Source organism: Alligator mississippiensis, chromosome 3 (assembly GCF_030867095.1).
Source record: "Alligator mississippiensis isolate rAllMis1 chromosome 3, rAllMis1, whole genome shotgun sequence".
Classification (NCBI taxonomy): Eukaryota; Metazoa; Chordata; order Crocodylia; family Alligatoridae; genus Alligator; species Alligator mississippiensis.
Window position 1 is genome coordinate 203,285,772 of NC_081826.1, and position 15,467 is coordinate 203,301,238.

A 15,467-nucleotide genomic window follows, 5' to 3' on the forward strand; every position below is an offset into this window, starting at 1 on the left:
AGAGAATTAGGATCCTTATGGAACTGTTCTGTGCTTTTCTTTCCTTGCTACTGTGAAAAGCCCCTGCATAGATGTGTTAAAGGAACTTTGTGAAACCTTTTAAACCTGTTAGGGCAGGGGTTGTCTACAGGGGGTACGCGTACCCCCGGGGGTACTTGGGAAGGCACTAGAGGGCACACGTGGGCAGGTGGGGGAGGCGGGGATGATGCACCACCCTGTGCCGCTGCTTCCCAGGAGCAGGGCTTGGGGGAGGGGCAGGGACGGGATGGGACATGAGGGCAGCAGTGCGCCTGCCTGGCTGGCCAGACTCGGGGGTGAGGGGAATCTCGCATGTGGCTGCTGCCACCCCACGATGCTGCCGCTCCGCATCCGGCCGATACAACCCCCCCTGGATCTGGCCATGCACCACCCCCTCCTCACCCCACTGCTCTGCATCTGGTCACTTGGGGTACACTTATTAAGAAAGGTTGAAAACCCCTTGTGTTAGGGGATTACCATGTGATTTCAATAAAAACACCAGAACTAGGCACAAAAGCAACATTAAACATTGAGCTGGTTTCTCTGGCAAGCAGAGCATAACCTTTTAATAAAATTACTACAATGTACTGAATGCATTTCCTTGGAAAACAAACAATCATGTCTATTTAAAAAACACAGTGATGGGGGAGCATGTATTGAAAGACATCATCAGCTAGTTTCCTGTATGTGCTAAGAAGATTATTTCTCCTCCACCATGATTTCATTGGTAGCTTCTGGGTATTTTTCTTGCTGTCTTCTAAAGCTCAGGACAGGCAGGGGTGGATGTTTGGCTTGATGGTACTTTGAAACTTCTAAGGTGCCTTTCTGGTGGGTGCGACTCATGCATATATAATCAAATTTACTGCCAAATTCGGGCATAGGAATAGGTCAGACTGGCAAGGATTATTGGGGGGTTTTCTTGCTTGTCTTTTTAGTGTGGGACTTGGTCCTTTTCTTTAGATCATCTGGACAGAGCTTAACCCAAGTAATTTCCTGCATGTGGCGAGGCATTGGCAGTACTTCACCATCCCTTGCTCTTTATCTATGGTATGTTGTAGGGCTTTCTTATAGGGTGCTTTGTGGCTATGACATGTGAGAGGGGCTGGAGTAGATGGCTTTCTTGATCCTTTTGAACAAATGATTCTTTGCAAACACAAGGTACTAGATTTGATGGTTGAGGAGGTCCCTTTCAGCAGTAGCATAACTAGGAATGAATGAGGGCGGCACAAGCCCTGGGCACTGGGATAGAGGCAGGAGGGTGCCAGAATGCACACGGAGGGGCTTTAGGCTCTAGCACAGGTGCGGGCAACTATTTTGGGCTGAGTTTTGGCAAACCACCGAGGGCTGCATGACAGGCAGCCAGGGGCAGATACATATACATTCTCTAAATTTTTTAGGGGCCCCATGGGCCGGATAGAATGGCCTGGTGGGCTGCATCTGGCCCATGGGCCACATTTTGCCTACCCCTGCTCTAGCACCTATAGGGTTTTGCTGCACAGAATGGGGCATGAAGCCAAGGGGTGGAGGCAGAAGGGGTCAAGGCTTCTGGCAGCTATGGGGTCCAGCTGTGTGCCTGCCCTACACTTCAGATACAATTGAACTAAGAGTTTTATATTGTTGCTCAGCATGTGATTTGGCAGCAAGTGCTGGGGATGGCAAGCAAGAAGCTTAACTCCTTGGCTGGGGGACACCTTTCCCTACTCTGTACTGAGCTGCCAGGAAACTTGAGCCCCTTGCCTCAACACCTGGCTCCTACCTTTATTCCACAAAGCTGAGCTCATACCTGCCAGGACCCTCAAGCCCCCTACCTTGGAGGTCCTTCATATCAGCCAAAGCCTGCAGTTACCCAGGGTGCAAACCTTTCCAGGTATACCTCTGCCTTTCCATCCTATGTTCTTCTTGCCTCTCCTGAAAGCCCCTGAACTGGAACTGTGTGTTCTCACAAGTTTCTCCCTGAAGTGATTGCTACCAGGTGCCCTTATATACTTGGAACCTGCTTGCTGGAAAAACAGTGTCAGGTCAATTCCTAAGGCTTAAATTCATTCTGTACTCCGTCCCTAAATAGGACCATTATTTTAGGCCCGTTTCTACAGGAGCTTTGCCTGATTGAGACCCGAATATAAGCTGAATAAGGACTTCAGGCTGCACCCTGTTGCTTTTAAATTTTTAGGAGACACTGAAATCATTAAAAGGATTTCATCCCATCTGTCCAATAATATTCCCTGGCAAAGAGTGTACAAACAGGCTGGAAAAGGGTAATTTGCTGTTGTCTCCAGCTCCCTGAAGCTTTGAGTCTTGTCTTGTTCAGTGACTTTTAGTTCAAATTAACAGAGATGAAGAAGGACCTGAAAGATGCTGGAAATTAAACCAGAAAAACCTTGGATTTTCTTTTTCCTCCCCTACACAAGATTCTTCAACCCACCCTCGTCCTTTTTTAATTCAGACCGAGTAATTCTTACTGTGTGCAGGCATTTTCATGGACTTTATGAAATATTCATTGACTTCAGTTGAATGAAGAGCAGGAGTAAATATCAGTCCATATAAGCAGAGGTTATAAAAACAAGCCTATCATGATTGCTGGATGTCAGGATATTGATTATGGGGGTTTTTTAAGTGACAGTGTGCAGGGTTCTTCTTCATTCATGCACATGGCCCTAAGTATTTCTCTACATTTCTTCATAAAAGCAAAATAAAAAACAAAAAGAACAGATCCCAAATTCACCTTTCCCTCCTCCTCCCCCTGTTTTTTAAAAAGAATATTATTGCTGAAAAGTCAAACACTCAATAGTTAGGAAATTAAGGTTGATGGTACAAAACCTACAGCTGCTGGTTTAGAACATTTAGATCAGTGGTTCTCAACCTTTTTGGACTCTAGTATCCCTCATTAGACTCAAGACCCCTCTCAGAAAACACCAACTCTTAGTTTTCACTCATTTTTTGACTACAGAAAACTAATAAAGTAAATTTTCTGTTGCAAAGAACTCAGAAAGACCACAACAGGTCAAAAGTTTTTAACATTATGTACCCCCATTTGAATCTATGGCTGCCTATAGACATGCCTATTAACATTCTAATTACTACGGGTTGGAGCAGACTCAATTAATCGTGTCTGCTCCATGTTCCAATTAGAACACTCCAGCGTCACCTCAACATCGTGTGCATTAAGCCCTCCCCACATTTCAAAATGTCCATGGGGGCTCTTTAACTAAAGCTTGTTGAATGAGATTTAAAGTGCCCCCTTGGCCATTTTGAAATGCAGGAAGGGCTTAATATATGTAACAGTGAGCCGTTTAAATGATGGCGGCTGTTCAGGAACCACTCTAATTAAAATGGCTCCCACCCCACTTCTAAGTACATGCATAGTCAGCCTCTGGGTTTATCTTGTGAATCATGTGTTGGTGTTTGCACACCTAATAGTACTCATATTGTATGGCCCATGTGCCACCCCAGTTGAGAATCACTGATTTAGCTCATTATGTGTGTATGCAGCAGACCTGGTTAGACTGTTCAGATCTCCTGAAAGAAAATTCTTGATATCTAGACAAGCTGAAAGGAAATCATTGAGTACTTACTCTGGTTGGGTATTTGGAAAAGATTAGCATCAAGAGAACATACATCACAAGTCCACCAAAGGAGATGAGCTGATTGGTTCCTTGTTTTGCTGTGTCAAATATGAGCCAACAGATGACAGCTGCAATAAGAACTATGCCAAGCAGCCTAACAGCAAGGAAACATGATAGCTGTAACGTTATAACAAAACTCTGCTAAAAAATAATAACCAGATACACCAATTCATATTACTTTTTCATATTTATGTGAGATATGCCCATCCCATGCCAAACTCATACATCCTTCAGAATAACAGTTGACTTCCTTCAGATAACATGACTCTGGTGAGACATGACAACAATAAAATCTACTAGCTACTATCACCAGAATCCATCTACAAACACTCCCCTAAAATGGATGGAAAGTACTGTGATATTTTTTACAGTTTTTGTTTCCCTTAAAATATTTTGTCAAATTTTCAGGTTTTTTTTTTACCTTCCTTTGCCCTTCCCTCTTTCCCCTGTTAGTATGTCTTCTGTTTTGTTACTGTAACACCAATACTAACATATTTTCTATGGTGCTGTAACATTTTGCAGCTTTACAAAAGTATAAAATTGCATCAACTTATTGGAAATTCGGTAAGGCATGAGGTAATTGGGGACACAGAAAAACGGTCATTAATTTTTTTGTACTTTTGTCTATTTTTAGGGGGAAAAAAATCAATAAAAATGAATCTCCATTCCCCCAGATTTGGGCTAGTTCTGATGCATTTAAAAATCGTATGTAGTCGTATGAATTTATCTCTCTTCTGCTACTATGAAACTATGAAACTGTACTTAGCAGGTCACCATTAATGTCATATTTGTGCAGTTCCCAATCTTGTAATTAAATTTTCCTCACAGCACACCTGAGAGAAGGAAGTGCCTCCAACTGAGGCTTGTCTAATGCCTGGGGGTTAGGGCACTCTTTCAGGAAATGGGTGGTGTAGGCTTGAATCTCCTGAGTTTGAGGAAGGTCTTTAACTCCCACTTGGGTGAGTCCTCTAAGATATTATGTACAAAGTGGACACAGCTACCTCTTCCCCCTCTGACTAACTTTTCAAATAGAAGTGGCCAGGCCTCCTGTGTTTTGTGCAGAACTCAGTGTTGTTGGTTTGTGTAAGGTGTACTCTATGACCACCTCCTGGATTATCTGCCTCAAAAAGCTTAAGTGCAGGGTCATTTAGTGGGTGAATCCCAAACAGACTTAGTGTGAGATAAGGGCCAAGGTGCTCAACTCAGCCAAATTGGCAACAATTCTGGGCAAGTACAGTAGCAGAATTATGGGTACCTAAGTAAGTTTTGTGGCAAAAACTTGGGGGCCTTTGAACATCTAGTTGTCTAGATGGTTAGGTAGCACTTTTGTGGACTGCTCATTTGTGGCTAAGGTGACTAAATTCCACCATGCCACATATGAACACATGAAGGAAAGAGGAGGAAGAGGTAAAATTGCTCTTCAAAAATACTTTTGAATAAGTACAATAACTCATCTTGGAAATGATTTTTAAATGGAAAAAGGGTGAACTGCTTCACAGGCAAGACAGTTTGTCCATTTGTAGGACTTGAAAATTCCTGGGAACTCTTACTCTAAAGTGCAAATGGTCAAAAAGCCCATGGTTGAATTGATTCAATTTTCACAGGTTAGTCTATGCTGCATAGACTAAATTGATAAGCAAGTGAACAGACATTCACTTTTGATTCTGGAAATGCAGCCACATGCCTGCAGTGGCTCCAGCCAGAAGCTGGGGGGGCACTAAAAAGTGCCTCCCTGGTTGGCTGGAACAAATAGCTTGGACCAAAGCTAGCCCACCCACCCCATGAGGGGGGTGAAGTTTGCAGGGGAAGGTGCAAAGCATTCTGAGATGCTGGGGGACTGTGAGTTAATTTGAATCTGGAGGGCATCTGGAACAGAAGTTCAATAAACTGATTTAACGTAAATCAGTTAAGTCTGATACTGCATCCATCCAGATTTATCTTGAACTGGTGTTGGCCATTTTGAAAGCAGTATATGTGCACTGAACTTATGTTGTATTAGAGATTTGTACCAGTTTCCAACCACTTATTCCAGTTTATGTGTAATTAAACTCAAGTAATTCGATTAATCGAGTCTGCTGGAACGTGCTAATTAGCATGCTCCAGCAGCCTCCAGGTCCTGTGTATTCAGGATCCCTGTGCTTCAAAATGGTGGCAGGGGCACTTTAACTAAAGCTTATCAAATGAATCATAGAAATTAGGGTTGGAAGGAACCTCAGGGCTACGGACAGAAGTTACACATAAATTGGTTTAAATGATCAGAAACTGGTTTACACCTGTAACAGAACAGAAGTTCAGTGCATATAAACCAGTTTCAAAATGGCTGAAACTGGTTTATGATAAACCTGGTTGAATGTAGTAACAGACTTAACTGATTTAGGTCAAACCTGTTTATGGAACTTCTGTCCCAGACCCCTTCCTGGTTCAAGTTAAATCACAGTCCCGCAGCATCCCAGGATGATTTGCAGCCCTGGGAAAGGCTGTGCTGTCAGCTTGAGCAAAGCGGAGTTGGCCCTGCCCCTCTGCTCTCTAGCCAGAGCAGTGAGCGCTGGCTGACGAAGGGGTGGGGGTGGGAAACCAAGCTGGGGATGCATCCCAGTCTGTCTGGCAGGGATGGAGCCAGACTTTCCCCACTGGAGTGGAGGGGGCAAGGGCATGGGACAGCAGGCACAGGAGGAGGAGGGGGAGGGGGATTAAACCCCCCTGCCCCCCCCTCTCCAACCAGCATGGGACCCCGGCAGAGGTCTGCCCAACTTTCCCTCCTGGTTGACCACTCCAGCAGCAGGGGGGATGGCCAGAGCTGGCCCATGCAGCAGCCTCAGGCAAAAGTGGGGGAGAGGGATTAAGTCACCTTGCCTCCCCCTTCTCCCACTGGCACAGGGACCCCAGCCAGGGTCTGCCTGGCTTTCTCCCCTGCTGGCTGCTGGTGGGGAAAGCCGAGCAGACCCCGGCTGGGGTCCTGTGCTGGTGGGAGAGGAGAGGCAGGGGGATTTAATTTGCCTCCCTCCCCCCTTTTGCCTGAGGCACAGCCCTAGCCAGTGTCTGAACATGCCTACTGCCACTCAGGAACAAACCTAGCAAGGGCTGCTTTCCCCTTCCTCCTGCAGGCACACCCCAGCTGAGGACCATGCAGACTAGGGTGGGGGTTTAAATCCCTCCCCAATCACACTCAGTGTGGCCTGCCGGGCTACATCCCCACCCCCACCCCCGCTCAGCTTCCCTTCAGGCTTCTGGCCACTGCCAAAGGGAAAGTTCTCTCTAGCACCCCCTTGGCTTTTAGCTTGAGCCACTGCAGGCATGTGGCTGCATTTCTGGAATCAAAAGTGAATGGCTATTCACTTGCTTCTTGGTTCAATCTTTGCAGGTTAGACTAACCTGCAAAATTTGAATCAATTCAGGCTTGGGCTTTTTGAATGTCTGTACTTAGCTCAGGATGTCATCTAGTCCAACCCCATGCTCAAGGCTAGACCATCCCCAACTAGATTACCCCACCCAAGGCTTTGTCTAGCCAGGTCTTAAAAACCTCCAGGGATGGAGATTCCACAACCTCTGTGGGTGGTTCTAGAGTTTTACTACCCTCCTAATAAGAAAGTTCTCTCTACTATCTAACTTAAGTATCCCTTGCTGCAACTTGAGACTTGCTCCTTGTTCTGCCATCTGCCACTGCTGAGAACAGTTTAACTCCATCCTTTGGAACCACTCTTCAGGTAGTTGAAGGATATTCAATTCCCTCTCAGTCTTGTCTTTTTTAGACTATATAAACCCAGTTCCCTCAGCCTCTCCTCAGAAGTCATGTCCCCCAGCCCCCTAAAATGAGATTTAGTTAAAGCACCCCAACCACCATTTTAAGTGTGGGATGCTGAATGCACGTGATGAATGAATGCATGCGCTGCATAAACAAACGTGATGCTGTGGTTGATTTAATTAGAGTGGCTCTCAGAGCCGCTCTAATTAAAGTGCCTCCTCCTCCATCCCCGGAGTATATGTAAAGACTCTCTTCATGTTTAGATTCTACAGTTGTGGAGCTATGTAAATACTAGAGAAAGTTAACACATCAGCCTCCAACAATGTATTCATTTTTATATAACTTCCTATGTACTGTGTAATAGCTTGAATAGCAATAATCTAACATCGGAGAAGGAGTCATTTGAGGTATTTATCAAACTGTATTTGCCTTCAGTCCCAGTGAAAAGAATAAAATGGTTTAAAAATACAGTACCAGTGAAAACATAACCCTTATAAAAAGCTAATTAAGAAATATGGCAGTTGTATTTACCATTTCAGGCAGAACCACCATCTTTTCAGGAATTGTCTACAAGGGGCAAAGAATGCAGAAATTTTATCTTCGTATTTAGCCATTAAGTAATCCCAGCAGATGAAAAAGATGGCTACAATTGTAAGTACAAAGAGTGGCAGGGCTCTGTGAAAGTTCAAGATGCAGGCTGAAATGACCACTGCCAAATATGCTGTCAAAGAAAAAGCATTTAGATTTTAGTTAAGTCTGTCCTACAGAAACAGCCACAACCTCAGATGGCTACTTGATTTAAGTACGAGTTTTACTTAAAAAATAGGAAATGAAAGCTGTTTCATGATTGTACTTGAATATTCGCTTACATTCAGTGATACTCTGGGATGTATTAAAAACTGAATGTACTTAAGTTCTCCTCCTGAAAAGGGATGATTTTGTGAATCCTGGCCTGGGTGGGGAAATATTGTTGTTAGCACAGATAGTGCTGCTATTTATAATATGTTCATTGATACTGAAGTCCACAACTGGGAGGTGAGGAAGAGAAAGAGATACAGGTTATTTTGTAGTCCTCATGACATACACATACATTTGTAAAGGTAGCATCTTGATACTATAGCATCCACTCAAACAGGTTATGAGTTTGCTGCTATAAATATGAAGTGATGTGATTCAAATAGGTAAGGTATTTGAATAATGCCCTCTGTTTAAAGTAAGGGATTTTTGAACGCTGACAAGCGAGTAACAGGTCAAGAGGGATAACTAGGATTTGTTCAAATAGGCATTAATGGTAGATAAAAAGCTACTGTACTAGTAATATACGAGGCCTAGGAGGAGATATGAGGCCTAGCTCATGGAAATGGGGAAGGGCTGAGGGAGTGGTGAATATGGGAACCAGCAGAGAAGATTCTAACAACAGACTGAGCATGTCCACACGATGTTTACTGTGGAGCTAATTTGATCTGCAATAAACATCTCAGCATGTACACATGTGCCCCTATTAGGGTGCATGGAACTAATAAATACAAGTATTACCCTGCTGTACAGTTTTTTCATTCACAGCAATGCATGTGTAGATGCTGATGCAGCTGGCCCGGGCACAAGGGTGTTTCAGTGCAGGGGCTGCCTGCCAGATAGCCCTGCAGTGAATCACCCTTGTGCCCCAGCCAGCCTCTCTGAAGCACACTGACCCTGGTTGGAGCAATTCTGGGCTGGCTGGCTGACTTACTGGGTCCTCTGCCAGCCAGGGCTGGCTGCTCTGACCTGACTCAATATGTTGTGGCCCAGGTGCATGTATAAATGGTGTGCCCAGGAACTTCCCGGAAGCAATAATTTATTTATTTATTTATTATTATTTAATACTCATAATTTATTGCTGCATATTAATGGCATGTGTAAATATGCCCAGTTAGGCTAAGTACAGACAGTCAAAAAGCCTGAGGCTGAATCAATTCAGTCTTTGCAGGTTAGTTTAAGCTGCATAGACTGAATCGATAAGCAAGTGAACAGACATTCATTTTTTATTCTGGAAATGCAGCCACATGCCTGTAGTGGCCCAGGCCAGAAGCTGGGGGGCACTAGAGCACACCTTTCTGGTTAGCTGGAACAGACAGCTTGGGCCAAGGCTAGCCTGCCCACCCTGTGAAGTAGGGTTTGCAAGAGAGGTACAAAGCATCCTGCGATGCTGGTGGACTGTGAGTTAACTTAAATCTGAATGGGATCTGGGACAGAACTTCAATAAACTGATTTAACCTAAATCAGTTAAGTCTGATACTACATCCATCCAGATTTATCTTAAACTGGTTTCAGCCATTTTGAAAGTGGCTTATGTGCACTGAATTTCTGTTGTGTTAGATTTGAACCAATTTCCAATCCCTTATACCGATTCGTGTGTAATTTCTGTCCCTTGCCTTAAGGTGTAAATGAAGAAAATATTACCCATATTAAACAAAGTTTTTATTATAACAATCTAAATAAAATTGGCATTTACTGAGTTCCATGGTATGTGGGGCCTAACATGTATTTTTGGCTATATAAAATGGACTGTATGTCGGAGGCGGGCAGGTTTTTTTTCATTCCAGGGGTGAAACAATACACAAGTCTATAGAACAACTTTTAGTTTGTGAAAGAGTGATTTAAGAACAATGGGGCTTATTCTATCTCCCCAACATGGAGGAAAGGGGGTGGTTTGCTTTAGCAGAATTAAGCAAAAGCATAGAGGGAACTGTTTCTATAAATCAGGCTATGAACCAAGGGCTTTATTCAAAACCCACGAAATTGGTGGGAATATACATCATCTTCAATGAGCTTCAGGACAGACCCTTCCAACTACAGCTAAGTAAAATGATTTGGCACTTGGCAATTTCTTTGATAATGTGTAAGAGCCAATAGTACACTCATTACTCAATAATTACATGCTTTTGTAAGCCTATAAAATAAATGGTAGTTTCTCCCTTCCTTTTGTAAGGCAAGTTGTGACATGTGGGATTAATATAGTAAATGCCAATATGTTCTTGGAAGCCTCTCCCTTGCTTGACTCAGGGTACATATACATTGCTGAGAATCAGGGTAAATTACCTGCATGTAGCTCCATATCGCCAGGTACATTGCTTCCCATTCCCAAGCTAGCTCACTACAGCAAGCACAGATATCTCTTATAGCTCACTGCCAGTTGCAGTGTAACAAATCCCTGAGTCTGTGTTCTCATTAAGGTAGGAGGTTATCCAAAGGAAACTCAGATAAGGACAAAAATGGAATAACCCAATTTACTAAAAAAACAGAAAAGGGATAAAGAAGAGTGTTGAATGAGGTCTCCATACAGAATGGAATAATGAGATTTTGTGGCATCACCTAATATTTTGTGAATTAAATATTCTGCAGTCAGATCTGAATGGCTTAGACAGATTTTAACAGGTCAAGGTGTTTTCATTTCTAGATAACTGGCTTAAGTCCCATCCTAGATACAGGAAGCTACCTGTATCTTATTTTTTAGTAAAAATTGTAACCCTCAGGCAAGTTTCTAGAAGAAGTCTTTTCGCAGACCTCAGTGTTGCCTGTCACTGAATGGATGTGGAGGCTAAACTATTCTTTTTATTCCCAATGTGGCCTGTCCAGGTCTAAGCCGAAGTATTTCAGTATAAGGATGGTTTGTATAAGTTTGTACTCCTGTTGCTTGTGCTGCACTTGTCTGATAATTATGGAGAAGATTTTGGTCTGGACCCTTACTTCAGGACTAGAATTCCCTTTTTATTATCTAATACCTTTCCTCCTAAATACATTCTAAAAAAAACCTGGGAGTTTTTCAGTGAGTTATGTTAATTTAAGTCTACTTCACTTTATTACTTAACTCAGACTTGGAATACAAAGTATGCACAGCCTGAAGTCTAAAGCAAAACAGAGAAATGCTTCAGTTATTTCCCAAGGTTAAAATATACTTTACCTGTTATTAAAATTCCATAGATCACATATCGAATTGTGGTTTTATGTTTCTTGCAAAAACCACAGACTTCATCATATTTATGTTCTAAACACCTAGAAGAATAGAAAAAGCAAACAGTACAAAGAAATAAATTCCAAAGCAAAAAGTACAAGGCAAAAATAAGAGTAATTCATACAGGATTAGGGTTTTCAGTTGTAGCCGTGTTGGTTTAAGGACATAGGCAGGCAAGGTTTTTTGAGTATATGCAACAACTTTTATTAGACCAAATGAGTAGTTGGGAAAAAGTTATTTGCAAGCTTTCGGGCACAACACCCTTCTTCAGGCATAGGGAATCTCTGCTTTTCTGAGATCTCTAAGGAATAAAAGAAGCTAAAAGTGTGACAGGAGGTCAGTTAGAATGTAAATAGGTGGAAATTAGGAAACTGTTTTCCTAATTTCCTACCCTTTGTTTGTAGCATTAACTGAACTAATGTAGCTGATGTTAACATAGAGTGTAATAGTAGTGAAATGTAACCATGTTAGTCTTGTCCTGTAAGCAACTTGAAAACTTCATTTTGTATCCTTCTGCTTGACATAAGTGAATGAACTTTGCACAGCCTTTATGTATGAGTGTGTGTAAAAGGGTGAATGGTGAGAGAATGGCATAGAGATGGGAGAAGAAGATTTCACTGTTTATGTAAGCAACAAGGCACCAGATGTGTAAATTACAAGCCAATAACTAATTAACAAACGGCTGAAGAATCCCTTTGAAGCTCAAGGGCACAAAGAGCAACCGCAAAAACTGAAGCTGGGTATGGAGAAATGTCAAAGCACTGAAACAAAGAATGCCAATCCCTATAAAAAGAACACTTTGAAAATGACAAGTTGGGTGAGTCTCTTTCTCTACTGTTGTTTCATCAGAGCACAGATGCAACTGTTCACCCTGCTCCAGCTGTTATCTTCAAATCTGCTATCTCCAAATCATCATCATCTTCTAAATAAGCCAGGTTGGCCACCTTGGGCTGATATTGAGCAACTATTGCTGGTAACTATATCTGGTGTGTGCGTGAATGGAACGGTTGTTTTGTGTATGTGTGTGTGTAATGATGTTTATGATGATTTGTGTGTGTTTGTACAAATGGTGTGTCTGCACCTCTATGTCTAACTCATGTGATCAATAAACACGGCACTTTGCCTTATCCCCCTTTATAAAGTCTTGCTCGTGATTTGAGCAATTGGCAATTTGAGTAACATGTTTTCCTAATTTCCACCTATTTATATTCTCACCGACCTCCTGTCACAGTTTTAGCTTCTTTCATTCTTTGGAGATCTGAGAACAGCTGAGACTCCCTGTGCCTAAAGAAGGGTGCTTGTGCCCGAAGGCTTGCAAAGAACTTTTTTCCAACTACTCAGCTAGTCTAAAATATCATATGAGATTATACATTGCCAACTTCATTAATGTTGATGATTTGACATGCAGAATGAAAATAGATTTGGCAGACATTTAAAAGACTAATGCTTTGAAAGCTGAATGTGCAGACTCAGACACACAAAGTACACTGTATTCAGAATTGCAACTGCACATGGAAAACCAACAATAGAATTTATTATAAACAAGTTAGGCTCTTAACAAAATATTAGCATACCAGTATACCAATACAAAATACCAGGAACTACTAAGTGCAAAGACCTGGGCATACAAAAAACCCTCTGAAATATTTTGGAAATGTGGTCCTTTGGAAATTCTGCATGTGCTATATCACGGGCGAATACAGGATTTTGTTAAGAGAGGGGTAGGAGCAGTGATCAGCATTGCAGGGGTGGCTGCATCGCCTGCTCTCAGCTTTCACCACTCGCACCAAGACAGGCAGACCACTCTGGAGAGGCCAGGGACTTTTTAAAAGTAAGAATCTCCCTACCTCCCCCTCTTTCCCCTTGTGCTCAGTGGCATGTCTCCTCCTTTGTCTCTCATTCCGTGCCTTCCCAATGGAGACAGTGGGCACAGTGGCAGCAGTGGTAAAGGTTGGGGGGAGAGGAGATGGGAAGGGATGTGCTGCTGAGCACAGAGGGGAAAGGAGGTAGGGGAATTCATATCTGATCTGGGGACTTTAAAACAAACAAACAAAAAAAGAGCCCCTGGCTATTGTTCTCGTAGTCTGGTCTGAAAGGGGTGTGTGACTGTGCCACTGCGCCCCCTATGCATCCACCCCTGTGCTTTACATTTATTAAAATATTGATGAAGTAGAAGCTAAAGTTATCCATCATATACAAATACTGTAAATTTACTCTCCCTAGGTGTTAAATGACCTGTATTAGATCTCTGTTTAACTCAGTGGTGAGTGCCCTAGGATTTTATAGTCGCGTGCTGAGATTTAAGAGACATAACAAACAAAGGGAAGGAAATCAACCCAGATTTTAGGAAATGAGCCAAGCTTTGTGCAAGTGTGGAAAGTTCCTGACAACTTGTAGAGTATAAAGGCAAAGATATATTTAGGGATGATAATTATCCCAACTGTATCTCATCTGGTAAACAGATGCAGCTGGAGTCAGCTATGCAGTGAAATTCTGCCTGAATAACCTTCTTATGCTGTCGTAAACCATAGTTAAAGGAATAGGAAATGGCACATACCCCTAAAATGTGAGAAATATTTACTTAATTTAAATTAACACTCAAACAGAAGAAGTTTGCTCAACGAGTCAAACAATTACAATGCTTTGATAAACCTTGTTTGCTTTTGATATGTCAGTTTTTGTTCCAGGAATTCCTGTTGCTTTTAAACTACAGCTCATTTTTACTTGCTAGGATGTTAAGTTACATATGCAACCTCCTGAAGGAGATTAGATAGAAGAAAAAGGAAGGAAAGGAAAAAGGAAAGAAAGATACATAAATAAGCTATAATGACTTTATCAATTTTTAATTGTTGGTGAATGGAGTACAAATTACTAGCTATTACCTACAGTAATGTATTTTTATAGTGATCTGGTAATGGACAAATCTATTTTACAACTTAGCAATGAACAGTTAAGGCAAAGTATGGCCATAAAGGATTCAGTAGTGTTTCTCAGGTCATTTATGTAGTGGAATACAAGCTATGATCCTGTTATATTACTGGGTATATTTAAGGTATTTCCTATAATTCTGGAAATCAATCTTACTTTTGATTTCAACTCTTTGAGAACTTAACAGTGAAATCCAATCAGGGCCAGATGAATGCATAAGCAAACTGGGCATATGCCTGGGGCCCTACGTGAAGAAGGGGCTCACATGAAGAGAAGCTCACACTGTCACTACCACCCACTACCTCTCGCTGCTGCTGCTCTGTGTCCAGCCATGCGCCACCACCCCCCTAGCTCCCCATCCATCCGTGCACCATCTCCCCCCACCCCTCCCCGCTCTGCATCTGGTTGCCAGGGGTACACTTATTAAACAAGGCTGAAAACCTCTGGCATATGAGGTTCTTATTCATTAACTCTCAATGATTCCTTATTAAATCACTTCAGTTTATCAGTAAATATAAACATATGCCATCTTCTGAATGTTAACCTTGCAAGCTTTATCTTAAACTTATATATGGGCTTCACAAATTAGTTGGGTCAGGGGGAGATGTGTTGAGTAAGAACTCATCAATTTAACTAGGCACATTTAAAGTAGAGCCCTAAGGTAGCTATATACCTAGCTGCACAAATTATTACTTTGACTTGAATTTAGCAATTCAAAAGCATTCATAAATGTCTGAGTGTAATCAATGGATTGAGCTGCTGTTGTAAGGTTTGTGACTTAGGAGCATTAGGATGTTGGCAAATCAAATTATATTATTTGAAAAAATAAGGATACATCTGAATGATCTTTTTGATGATGAGGAAATGGGGAAAACAGGTCAAACCTTGGGTCAGACATCAAGAGCTAGTTCATAAATAACTATCCTGCAGACACACTACTGCTCCCAGTATATGCCAGTGTCTGACAGTCTACTTCAACCCTCTGCACAGCTACATCAAAAGCAAGCTTCAGAGTAATTCAAGTGGAACAAAGTGCTCCTCAAATTACTGTTTAAAAAGAAGCTTAAGTTGCACTGAGTAGTGATATTGTGATGCTGATGGAAGAACAAAAGGACCTGGAGAAGAATGAAACATTGTGGAATAAGCCTTAGCTATTTCTGAATCC

The 15,467-nt window shown here is 42.2% G+C and overlaps 1 protein-coding gene across 2 annotated transcripts in view; it reads right to left on the reverse strand.

The window, feature by feature from the left end:
* Nucleotides 1-15,467, reverse strand: part of SLC28A3 (solute carrier family 28 member 3) — a 165,579-nt gene that overhangs the window by 105,435 nt on the left and 44,677 nt on the right. For both annotated transcript variants that reach the window (XM_059724822.1, XM_059724823.1), the window contains exons 5-7: nt 11,324-11,415; nt 7,915-8,104; nt 3,591-3,735 (exon numbers count right to left, since the gene is read on the reverse strand). In XM_059724822.1, the coding sequence (XP_059580805.1) occupies nt 3,591-3,735; nt 7,915-8,104; nt 11,324-11,415 (427 nt within the window). The remainder of the gene's footprint in view (nt 1-3,590; nt 3,736-7,914; nt 8,105-11,323; nt 11,416-15,467) is intronic.